Raw genomic sequence first — 13301 nt, 5'->3', positions numbered from 1 at the left:
CTTACTCTCTCTCCCGCTCTTCAGCCCCATCTCTCTCTCTCTCCCTTTCTCTCCCTTTCTCTCTCCCTTTCTCTTTATTCAGTGATTTGGGTCACTGGCTGATAAGAGACAACACACAGCTGGCCTAAAAAACTACAAACACACACACACAAAAACACATGCACAATTTTTCTGACACGCATACAATATACTTAAGGCACACACTCACCCAGAACATCCTTTAAAAAAATGTGTTTACCGTTGTTTGCCCACACTGAAAATGTACTTCTGTCTCTGTCACTTTCCCTCCTTCATCCATCCACACGGTCTCTCTCATCACTGGTTTTATAAACAAAACTCTGTGACCTGAATATAACTGTGGGTGGGTGGGTGGGTGGGTGGGTGGGTGTGTGTGTGTGTGTGTGTGTGTGTGTGTGTGTGTGTGTGTGTGTGTGTGTGTGTGTGTGTGTGTGTGTGTGTGTGTGTGTGTGTGTGTGTGTGTGTGTGTCAGTAAACTTCTCTCTTCATCATATCAAGAGATTTTCATTATTTGCTTTAGATGTTTATATGACAGAAAACCCTTTCCAATGTGTTAAAATGTTTTACCTAGCAACATGGTTGTTTCAATGTATTTAAAATGGAACCCAGAATGGTGGATTGATGTGTTGATTTATAATGGAACCCAGAATGGTCTATTGATGTGTTAATTTATAATGGAACCCAGAATGGTGGATTGATGTGTTAATTTATAATGGAACCCAGAATGGTGGATTGATGTGTTGATTTATAATGGAACCCAGAATGGTGGATTGATGTGTTGATTTATAATGGAAACCAGAATGGTGGATTGATGTGTTGATTTATAATGGAACCCAGAATGGTGGATTGATGTGTTGATTTATAATGGAACCCAGAATGGTGGATTGATGTGTTGATTTATAATGGAACCCAGAATGGTGGATTGATGTGTTGATTTATAATGGAACCCAGAATGGTGGATTGATGTGTTGATTTATAATGGAACCCAGAATGGTGGATTGATGTGTTGATTTATAATGGAACCCAGAATGGTGGATTGATGTGTTGATTTATAATGGAACCCAGAATGGTGGATTGATGTGTTGATTTATAATGGAACCCAGAATGGTGGATTGATGTGTTGATTTATAATGGAACCCAGAATGGTGGATTGATGTGTTGATTTATAATGGAACCCAGAATGGTGGATTGATGTGTTTGTGTATAGGATGGTAGAGCCAGTAATTTCATGATCAAATTGGCCAAGCTCTAGGCCCCTGTCTGAATCTAATAAACTAGCAGCCAGATAACAAACATATGGACCATGTGGCCTTATCACATAGGGCTAATCTCCCCAAATAATTAATGACATCATCATCCTTTTGGTTGACTCTGTTGAAGGCAAGAAGGAAAACACACTTCAAACATGAGAGGAAACAGGTTTCAATAGGACAATAGGCCCGAACAAATGAATAAATGAATGGTCTCTAATCAACTGTGAGATCAAGGAGCGCTAAGGGCCCTTTATCTTTCTTGGCTGTTTGGTATTCACGTCAGCGTAGTGTGCAGAGGCTTACTGCTGTATTATTCACGCGCAAACCATAGGCCCTATATAAGCTGTTGCAAGATTCACACAATCACCCCACATGCGCCACGCAGTTGCTGCCATATGCCATCAGAGAGAGGAGGGATGGAGTGGGTCTTCCCGGATAGCGACCCTCTGTGTCGACCTGTCTAAGTGGCAGGACGGCCAGGGCCCTGGCCTTTTCCCATAAATGATCGATGTCGATGACAACAGGCGATTGGTTGGCATTGGCAAATGACACGATTAGCCTATCCGTCAATCTATGTGCGTTCCCTCACACCTCTCGTGAATATATACTGCCGCATAATTTCCAGTCGAGGCCAGATGTAAACCGTGCCGCCGCTACCACCTGCCGCTCAGGATTTCAGGGAGGGGGAAAGGGTCTGGAGACTCTGTGGCACCGGGCCTGGTCAGACAAGGAGAGAGGGGCCGGGGGCATGCAATTAGGCTAAGGAGTATGTGACTGGCAGGCAAAATGAGTGAAGAAAGCCTCCACAGTGCCCCTCCCTCCCTGCACACTCGACCCCCCGCGGGGTAATCCACCACAGGCTAAAAGTACTCCCACTTTCGCTGTTCCCATGGTAACTCACACCGTTGAAAAGCAGCTCGTGGCAGATAGATAGGGGACTCCCAGTGGGGATGCGCTTATGGATCCACGGTTGCGTGGAGGGGAGCCACCCAGTTAAATTTGGACACAACCGTTTTTTGAAAAGGGTGTCTATAAATGTGTGATGTACAGTTTGCGAACGATTCGTTGTTTTTGAATGACTCTTCTGAGTGACTCGCTTGTTTGACCAGCTGGCTGGATTAATATGCTACTCGGCGACTCTGGAGACGTTCTCCGACCAACAGCTGTCCTTCATAGGCCTATATGCGCGCATTAAAAACGATCATGCTACAGGCAGCATAGAGAAGGAATATACATGTTTAGAACTGATAGGTTAATTGATAACCTGGTGCGAAAATGAATGCAATGAACTACATATTTATTATTTGGATGGTTCTCCCATTGATCATGTTCCCGCCTACAAATATCTGAGCATTTGCATTGACAAAGACTTAAAAACCCCAAAATGTTCTGGGTCCATCAGACCCACAAAAGTAATAAAATAAGACAAAAATGTGATGGGATAGATTGGCGCACGATCAGGCTATGGACATGTCAGCACTACAGTACCATGGACAGCGACCATGTCGACTATGCTGAAAGTAGCCTACATAACCATTAAAAAAAAAAATATATATATATATATATTTAACCTTTATTTAACTAGGCAAGTCATTTAAGAACAAATTCTTATTTACAATGGCGGCCTACCGGGGAACAGTGGGTTAACTGCCTTGTTCAGGGGCAGAACTCTCAAAAAATGAATCCTTGTTGAACACTTTAAACAAAGAACTCTAAGTCTGAGCAGTCCACAACATTGATATCTTTCCGACGAGAAATGACTTGAAATGTTGGGTCATATTTAGTAGCTCTGTGATCGACCTCATTACAGCGGACAGCGACACTCTAAATAGGCCTGCTGCATCACTCGGACCATTTGAGTCCACATAAGACCTGTTAAGTTAAAGGATAGCTCCTACTCAAAATACTTACCTCCTACTCAGAATATGGGTTGCGCGTGAATAAATGTATGAAATTACAAGAAAATAACACATGCTTTTATCCAGAGGCCAACCAACTACGTTAATGCAACATTGCTCTGGCCATGCAACATTCATTTGACGGTTAAGTGCACTAATGTATCAGCTAATGATATATGTATCTCGTTAATGCACGTATAGGTCTGCGTGTGTGTGTGTGTGGGCACGCGTACATTTTAGAATGTATTGTAGTGATGGGAAGTTCGGCTCTTTTCGACTCGTTCAATCAAAATAACGAATCTTTCTACTAGTTTGGTTCATTTGAGTCAGTCATTCCCAGAGCACGCAGGACCAACTACCGGCCAACGATGAACTGAAAACTCGGAAGAGTCATGATTCTACAAGCCTCTCGTTCACGTTGTTTATAATTTTTTTTAATTTTACATGTTTTTATTTCACCTTTATTTAAACAGGGAGTCACCATTGAGACTATGGACGGCTAGAGTTTTACAGCACCCCGCTTTGACGTCGCTTCACATTTCAAGAACTTTCCATTAATACAAAAGTGTGTTTATCCAGATACATTATTTATATTAAATCTAGGAATATCATGGAATGATATCCAGTTTTAATGTAACCTGGTAAATTGCATTTTCTTCCTCACACTATTTCACTATGATATCACAAGTGCCACTTTGGCTAGACTGCTTTGCGCGAGATAACATGTAGGCCTATCCATCCTAACCACCGAGAGGGCGGCTCGCCAGCATAACCTACTTTTCACAGAAAATATTGTTGGTGTGCGAGCAAGGCGATCGAGCAATGACACCCAACAGGGCTGCCTGCCTTAACGGTCTGACCCTCGCCTCCTCGCGGCTACTGACTGACTGTTCTCAGCTCGGCTCGGATATCAGAAGAGAGCAAATGCATAGAGCGCGGGGGTTGGCGTTTTTTTGTCCACAATATTATTGTGGTTGGAGCATGAATATTTCAAAATGCGTGGATCCGCTCCAACCGTGGCAGCGGCGACAGGCAGCCAGACTGAGAGAAATACAGATTGGTTTTCCTAACATATCAATTTTGTGCCACAGCACATCCGACGATACAAGCCAAGGCTGCCAGACACGCCTTCCCTCCCTCAGCCATTTCCGAAATGTGGGGATTTCATTTGATAGGTTGTATAATTCACCAGCAGAATGAATTGTGGGATTAAATTGGGAATACAAGTGATATTTTCATATAAACTACTTTTCATCCACTTTGCAAATACAAGGAAATATATTTGGTCATATCCATATAAATTAATGTTTAACTAAAATAATAAGTGAAGGGTGATAATTATATCGAAAGAAAAGCAATGAATAGGGGGTAGCCTAGGCTAGGCTACTGTAAATTACTCATTGATGTTTAGGCAGAGCATGGCGTCATGAAGAGGCTCAATTCAGCCAGCTCATTTGGTACATAACATAAGCCTAACTGTCTTTATAATGTATTAGGTTACGAGTGACAGAACATGTGCAATAATAAATACAATTTGCAGTACTCTCTGTGTTATACTTTCATATTTAATAAAGCCTAAATATTTCTCATTATCACCAAAATGGCATTTGGTTTCATATGCTACATGCTATTAGGTTCTGATATAGGCTATAAGGCTATAATGTAATTTATTGAGATGGGTTTATTAAAAGATGATTGTGAGATATAGAGTCGCTTCCAGTTGTGGATATGGCGGCTACGGGTGGGGTAACAGCCCTGCGCGCTGGAATAAACCATTCTCTCCTATTTCTGTGAGTAGAGAGGGAGGCGGAGGAAGAGAGTAGCGAGGGGGAGGGGTGTAGAGAGGAGGAGAGTATAACGCGAGGATGGTAGTACCACGGGGTCTGCTGAGAGCCATGTTGGATATGAATGAAAGGGAGAGATGCTGCACCCCTGACGCCGACAGCCCGAGTTCTACCGAACACAGCGAGTAAATGACAACTTCCCGGGCCCAAGGAGAGACGGGGGAGCGCGGGGGAAGGTGTCGAGCGGTGCCGCTGGAGCTGGCGACCTAGCCGGCGACTGAAGAGAGGAAGAGACGCACTCGAAGATAGAGGGAGAGAGAAAGAGAGAGGGGTGAGAGGGAGAAAGGGGGAGAGGAGAAAGGATCTTACCAGACTAATGGCTGCACTGCTACTGGGTTCCTGCCTGCTCTCGCCACTTCTTCTCCACCTGCTCCTCAGCCCTTTGTTCGCAGTTATCCCGGGGAAGGCAGCAGGGCCCTGCCGCTGGAGCCCGGGACCCTGCCCTGAGACACCTAGCCATCCCGGGGAAGCTGGGGTCTTGGCGAGCAACAGCGGCTCGGTGATTCGCCCCAGGTGGACGTTACAGCGGTTCCCATCGGGACCAGAATGCCCAGTGTGGAGTCTTTTTATATGGCACGGAGCGCACGGAGACCCTTTTGGACCCTTGTGCACGGAAGAAGGGTGGTCGACAGGGGCGTGGAATGGAGACATGCTTCCCGACCCTGCAGGTATGAGCAGGAGCAGCAGTGGGGAGAGGGGCGTTGTTTCACCTGTTTTCACTTCCCCTGTTCAAAATGGCAAAATGCGGTTTGTACAAAGGACTAGAGTGTGCGCGCGGTTACCATCCTGTCTGCTGCTCTCCAAACCCGACACCAGGAGAGTTTTTGTGCGCGGCCACCACCCGGGACCTGAGAGCGAGGCGTTCGAGATAGCTAGGGACGTGAGAGGGGCTTCTGAAAGGTGTAGAAGGCCTCTCCGCCACCCACTTTCTCCAACACAGCACATATATATAGCTAAGCAACCACCTGGACAGCTGACATGGGGCCCTCACTCTCATTTGGCCGATAATGCTTTGAACTCCGGCGAGGTGGCCACCGGGGATTGTTCTCATGTGGGCAGTCACAATGCTATCGATCTCACAAGCAATGGTTGCAATCGTTCGTTGACTATGACCATTGGGAGAACAGGGAGAAGCGGGGCGCAAGAGCCCTACACATGCCATCTCACCTCAGCCGCCGTAGGCAGCGCGGCCAGATGTTACCAGTCGCCCGGGATTACTGAAGGGCGGATGGCCCTCACAGGTTGTTACTGTAGTCGTACCCGAGACACGCCTGCAGTGCCCAGTCCTGGGCATCCCATGGGTGTGGGCCAGAGGATGGACGGAGAGAAGGCACAAGTCAACAATCACGTAAACGCAAATGATCCGGAGGATGATTTTGCCTCTGTTTATCTAACAACCAAGCCTAAAGTGCGGGCTGCTCCTCCACAGAAATTATCAGTGTTGGCAGGCCGAGAACAGACCTCTCAATCCCGTGTAGAGAGCAAGGGGTTACCCTGGGGGTCTCTCCTCGTAACGAGGTGTTGTGTTTTGCAGCAGATGGATGTGGGGGGAGGACCTTCAGCCAACGTTATTGGACCTAGGGGGAGCATAGCAGGGAGTAATGTCGACATCCACTTTTCCCCCACCACAAATATTACGGAGAGCCTCTGTTTTCTATCTAACGTTAGGCATACCGCTAATGAAAACATAAATTCACTTAGCTCTACAAACTCGTTTTCCTTATTCCATGACGACATACAGGCAGCAGAATTGTCTGTTCGAGCCACTAATCCTCACCCTCAGTCTGAGCCAGCTCACAGTGAGTCAGCTCTCGTCACGCCTGTAATGTCTTCCATCACTGCTTTCACTATATCATTCTCGGCATACGCCCGTGCAATTAAGTCTGGTATTACTCACAAGGATATCGTAACCACAACCCCTTTATCATTCTCCATCGAGCTCAACCTGACTAAACGGGATGATGACTCAGACTCACATTCCCGGCCACAGGCTAGCCCCCACCACACTACCCCTTCTCAGCTGGGTTCAGCACCACAGGCACTGTGGACAGCTCCCATGAAAACCTTTACACAGGATTCCCAAAGTAAACACGCAGATTTGGCTCACCACTTTCAGCCAATCTTTTTCGGGAGTGTTCACAACGTCAATAACAATAACAACATCAGAAATGACAACCAGAACCACAACAACAATAGCAACGAGGAGAACAAAGAGGAGAATGTTCTAACGAGTGACGAAAGTAACGATGCCGATAGTAGACAGGTGTCTGGGGATCTGAGTGGACCGTGCTCACAGACACAGCAGGGGTCGTTCCCGGAAGAGTGCCTCCACGCTGCGTGTGCTGTCGACAGCTTAACCACTGTACAGGGGGGCACACGCACGCAATTAAAATCCAGTAAACTGGTGCCATTACAACAAGAAGGTGTCAGTCTGCGAGGGAGGCATATGGGGGTCGAGGTTGAAGAGGGGTCTGGGGAAGGAGAATTACAGGTGGGGGAGGGGGAGAGACAGGCCAGAGAGGCGTGGAGGGAGGAAGTGGAGGAGTGGGAGTCAGAAGGAATAACAAAGAGAGCCACAGCCCTAACAGATGAAACTGGAGAGGGAGAGGGAGAGGGAGGAAAGGGTCAGGAGAGGGCCAGGCACACACAGGCACAGAGTGGAGCAGGAGGAGGGGGGAACAAAGAGTGGCAGGGGGATGAAAGCACACAGGGAGAGTGGGAAGAAGAGGAGGAAAGGCACAGTTCCAGGGGAGAGAGAAGCCTGGAAAGGCACATAGTGAAAGATAGAGGTGAGGAGGACAGAGAGAAAGAGGTTTTGGTGGTGGGACGCGTTCGGCGTGCTGCCAACAGACACCCTCACTTCTCCCTGTATAACTTCCAGGTGCAGGTACCAGAGAACCAGCCCCCAGGCACCTCAGTCATAGCCATTTCAGCCACAGACCCAGACTCAGGTGATGCAGGCAGGCTCAGCTACACCATGGCCCCTCTTATGAACAGCAGATCAACTGACTACTTCCACATCGACCCCGACACGGGCCTCATCACCACCTCCCAGGTGCTGGACAGGGAGCACATGGACCTGCATTACTTCCGGGTCACAGCGTCAGACCACGGCTCTCCACGCCTCTCTGGCACCACCATGGTGGCCATCACCGTGGCCGACCGCAATGACCACTCGCCCATTTTTGAGCATGCAGAGTACCGGGAAACCATCCGGGAGAATGTGGAAGAGGGTTACCCCATCCTGCAGCTCCGAGCCACTGACCTGGATGCCCCGTCCAACGCCAACATCCGCTACCGCTTCATAGGAGACACCGCAGCCACCGCTCGCGCCGCTTTCGAGATTGACCCCCGCTCAGGGCTGATCACTACGCGGGGGGCAGTCGACAGGGAGACCAACGAGCGTTACACCCTCCACGTGGAGGCCAGTGACCAGGGAAAGGAGCCCGGGCCGCGCTCAGCCACCGTTAAGGTCTTCATCACGGTGCTGGACGAGAACGACAACGTTCCCCAGTTCAGCGAGAAGCGCTATGTGGTGGCGGTCAGGGAGGATGTCCGGCCCCACTCGGAGATCTTGAGGGTAAGTGCTACGGACCATGATAAGGATAGCAACGCGGCCGTCCACTACAACATCATCAGTGGGAACAGCCGGGGCCAGTTCAACATCGACAGTGTGACAGGGGAGATCCAGGTAGTTGCCCCTCTGGACTTTGAAGCAGAGAGGGAGTACACTCTGAGGGTCCGGGCCCAGGATAACGGCCGGCCGCCCCTCTCCAACAATACAGGTATCATCAGCGTGCAGGTGACCGACGTCAACGACAACCCTCCCATCTTTGTGTCCACACCGTTCCAGGCGTCAGTGCTGGAGAGTGCCCCCGTGGGCAGCTCCATTCTCCACATCCAGGCCATCGACACCGACTCTGGGGACAATGCCCGTCTGGAGTATAGGCTGACTGGCACTAGCCCTGACATGCCCTTTGCCATCAACTCTGCCACCGGCTGGGTGACGGTCAGCTCGGCTCTGGACCGGGAGTCTGTGGAACACTTCTTCTTTGGGGTGGATGCCAGAGACTATGGCGTCCCACCTCTCTCTGCCACAGCCAGCGTGACCATAACAGTGATGGACGTCAATGACAACAGGCCAGAGTTCCTACAGAAAGAGTACTTTGTGAGGCTTAATGAGGACGCGGCCGTGGGCACCAGTGTGGTCGTTGTGACCGCGGTCGATCGTGATGTCAACAGTGCGGTCACCTATCAGATCACGGGGGGCAACACGCGTAACCGCTTTGCCATAAGCACAGCCGGAGGATCAGGGATGGTCTCTCTAGCGCTGCCACTCGACTACAAACAGGAGCGGCGCTACGTTCTGACTGTGACCGCCTCAGACCGCACACTACACGACACGTGCCAGGTCCACGTCAACATCACGGATGCCAACACGCACCGGCCTGTATTCCAGAGCGCTCACTACTCAGTGTCTGTGAACGAGGACCGGCCGCCGGGCAGCACGGTCGTGGTCATCAGTGCCACGGATGATGACGTTGGTGAGAACGCTCGTATCACCTACTTCTTGGAGGACAACATCCCCCAGTTCCGCATCAACCCGTCCAGTGGAGCCATCACCCTGCAGGCCGAGCTGGACTACGAAGACCAGATGACCTACACTCTGGCCATCACCGCCCGGGACAACGGCATCCCACAGAAGTCTGACACCACCTACGTAGAGGTGAATGTGAACGATGTGAATGACAACGCACCACAGTTCCTCAGCCCCAGGTACCAGGGCACCGTCAGTGAAGACGCGCCACCCTTCACTAGCGTCCTACAGATATCCGCCATGGACCGAGATGCCCACGCCAACGGCCGCGTCCAGTACACCTTCCAGAATGGGGAGGATGGCGACGGAGACTTCACCATCGAGCCCACATCGGGCATTGTACGCACGGTCCGTCGTCTGGATCGAGAGAGCGTTCCCTTCTATGAGCTGACCGCGTACGCAGTGGACCGTGGTGTGCCTCCACAGCGGACGCCCGTCCACATCCAGGTTACAGTTCTCGATGTCAACGACAACGCGCCCGTGTTCCCAGCAGACGACTTTGAGGTTCTAGTGAAGGAGAACAGCGCTGTGGGGTCAGTGGTGGCCCAGATTACAGCCACAGACCCAGACGAGGGGGCCAACGCCCAGATCATGTACCAGATCGTAGAAGGCAACATCCCTGAGATCTTCCAGATGGACATCTTCTCTGGGGAGCTCACCTCCCTCATCGACCTGGACTACGAAGCCCGCTCAGAGTACGTGATCGTGGTCCAGGCCACCTCAGCCCCCCTGGTGAGCCGGGCCACGGTGCGCATCCGGCTGGTGGACCAGAACGACAACCGGCCCCAGCTCCAGGACTTCCAGATTATCTTCAACAACTTTGTGTCCAACCGTTCCAACAGTTTCCCCAGTGGGGGGATCGGACGGGTGCCGGCCCACGACCCGGACGTGAGCGACCGCCTCTACTACACTATCGACCGTGGCAACGAGCTGCACCTGCTGCTTCTCAACCACAGCAGCGGGGAGATCCGGCTGAGCCGCAAGCTGGACAACAACAGAGCCTTGGTGGCCCCCATGCTCATCACTGTCACAGGTGAGACAAAGAGAGAGAGAGTGTGTGGCTGGATGTGTGAGAGCGGGACAGGGACAGAGAGATTTGTGTGTGAAAGAGTGTGTGGTTTGTGTGTGTGTGTGGGACAGAAATAGTGTGGAGGAAGGGCTGGTCAGAAAATGGGAATGGCTGAGCGGTAAAGGGGCATTTCAAATACTTAGGCTCTTGTTCCATGATTCATGTATTTGTATTGAGATAAATGAAAGAGGTGATATGTGGCATGGTATGACAAAACTGCCTGGTAACAATGGTTTATGATTTATTTTACTGTACAACAGTCATGCATTTCTAGTTTGTTAATAAATAGGTTTTATATGGGCAGTGTTTTTTGTGTGAGCTGGCCTATTTACAGAGCTTTTATTCCAATTGCATTGTGGGTGCTTAATGCCTATTTGTGTGTGATTTTGAGTAAGAGTGTGTGTTTGTTTGTCTATCTGTGTTTGTTTGTCTGTGTATGTGTGCGTGATCGTATGTGCGTGTGTGTTTGTGCATCTCTCTTTCTCCCTCTCTACCTGCCCCTTTCAATTTTCCCTCTGCAGTAGGATTCTCTGTTCATCGTTTCCCTCCCTCCTTTTCACCCTCCCTCCGTCTCTCCCACACTCAGCCTTTCTCAGCCTCTCTCTGCCCACTCCTCTCCTCCAGGGCTGGAGTGTTATGAGATTATAATGAAATACAGTCAGTCTGAGAGCAAGTCTGTCAGATTCATTGTATATGCTGCTGTCTGTGTCTGCCTGGCTCCCCTCTCCTCTCCTCCCCTCCCTTCACATTCACTCTCTCTCTCTGGCTCTCACGCTCTCTCTCTCATGCTCTCTGTCTCTTGCTCTATCTCTCTGGCTCTCATGGGCTCTCTGTATCACTCTCTTTTCTCTCTCTCTGTCTCTCATGGGCTCTCTGTATCACTCTCTTTTCTCTCCCTCTCTCTCTCTCTGTCTCTCTCTCTCTCTCTCTGGGGCTGTGGCTATCTCTGGTTCTCTCTCGCTTGCTTGGCTTTGACTCGTGCTCTTGTCTAAGACTAGAGAGTGGGGAGATTAAGATGTAATATAGCCAGTCAGTCTAAGATCCCAACAGGACAGCAGGACTCATCTGATATCTGTCTCTGTCCATCTGTCTGTCTTCTTCCCCTGGGACACCAACACACACCACCACCACTTCCCCTCTTTTGTGTGTGTGTGTGTGTGTGTGTGTGTGTGTGTGTGTGTGTGTGTGTGTGTGTGTGTGTGTGTGTGTGTGTGTGTGTGTGTGTGTGTGTGTGTGTGTGTGTGTGTGTGTGTGTGTGTGTGTGTGTGTGTGTGTGTGTGTGTGTGTGAATCTGTGTGCTTGCGGGTGTATCTGTGTTTGTGTGTGTCTATACTATACAGTACATATGGGTGTAGACAGAGAGATTTAAACATGAAAGGCAAATAATAGAGATTTGATTTGCGCTTTCTATAAAACGTGTGTTGTAAACGTTTACCGTCCAACATATATAAATGTGTTCTTGACTGGTCATGCAAGGGATGGCCAGATACTTTGACACAGTTTTCAGTGTTCGTAAAGAGATCCTTTTCTTCCTGCTCCAGCTGTAGGATTTTCACATTAAATAATCCCTCTGTTGGCAGCCCAAGTGGCGCAGAGGTCTAAGGCACTGCATCGCAGTGCTTGAGATGTCACTACAGACCTGGGTTCGATCCCAGGCTGTGTCACAGCCGGCCGTGACCAGGAGACCCATGAGGCAGCGCACAATTGGTCCAGCGTCGTCCGGGTTAGGGGAGGGATTGGCCCACTGGGATGTCCTTCTCCCATCGCACTCTAGCGACTCCTTGTGGTGAGCCGGGTGCTTGCAAGCTGACTTTTTCGTCAGTTGTACAGTGCTTCCTCCAACACATAGGTGCGGCTGGCTTCCGGGTTAAGCAAGCAGTGTGTCAAGAACAGTGCGGCTTGGCAGGGTCGTGTTTCGGAGGACGCATGGCTCTTGACCTTCGTCTCTCCTGAGTCCGTACGGGAGTGCAGCGATGGGACAAGACTGTAACTACCAATTGGATACCACGAAATTGGGGAGAAAAAGGGGTAAAAATACAACAAATAAATAATAATAATATAATCCCTCTGTAATGCACTTTAACCACAGTAGACAGCAGGGTCCAATACCCCCTCTCTCTTTCTCTCCTCTCTTAGTATCATCCTTTACTTATTCAACACACCCTAATGCATCCTGTAGTGAGTGTGTCCAGGTGTATTTGTGTGTGCAAGCGTAAGGACAGTATAGTCAATGTGAGGGAGTGTGTATGCTACAGATGAGTAATTTCCCGTTATATACATACAGTAGTTGTAAACGTGGCGGGGTAGATACGTCTGTGCGCCTGTGAAGATAAAACATAGATAGATCAGATCACTGAGACTATAAGCATAAGTCTGTAAAATGCACTTTTATGCTGATGCCTGATGTGTGTGTAAAGTGACCGTGTGTGTGTGTGTATATCCATGTATGTGGTTTAATGGGAGATTAGACACTGTGTTGTAAAGATGCAGTATAAGCCTGTAGAGAGCTCTTTGACTGTGTGGCTTATTCCGTTCTACTTTGCACTGAGAATAATGAGTGTTCAGACCTCAGGGGGAGAAGGGATTTTAGAACAAACAGAGCACGGAAATCATCTGTCAGAC

General features: G+C 49.4%; 1 protein-coding gene across 1 annotated transcript in view; it reads left to right on the top strand.

The window, feature by feature from the left end:
- Positions 1-4983: 4983 nt before the first annotated feature.
- LOC106566780 (cadherin EGF LAG seven-pass G-type receptor 3) overlaps positions 4984-13301 on the top strand; it is a 51631-nt gene continuing 43313 nt past the window's right edge. The window contains exon 1 of the mRNA XM_014135168.2: positions 4984-10643. Within this exon, the coding sequence (XP_013990643.2) occupies positions 5330-10643 (5314 nt within the window). The 5' untranslated portion in view covers positions 4984-5329. The remainder of the gene's footprint in view (positions 10644-13301) is intronic.

Source organism: Salmo salar, chromosome ssa13 (genome assembly GCF_905237065.1).
Source record: "Salmo salar chromosome ssa13, Ssal_v3.1, whole genome shotgun sequence".
NCBI classification, from domain to species: domain Eukaryota; kingdom Metazoa; phylum Chordata; class Actinopteri; order Salmoniformes; family Salmonidae; genus Salmo; species Salmo salar.
This window is presented reverse-complemented; position numbering and strand designations above follow the sequence as displayed.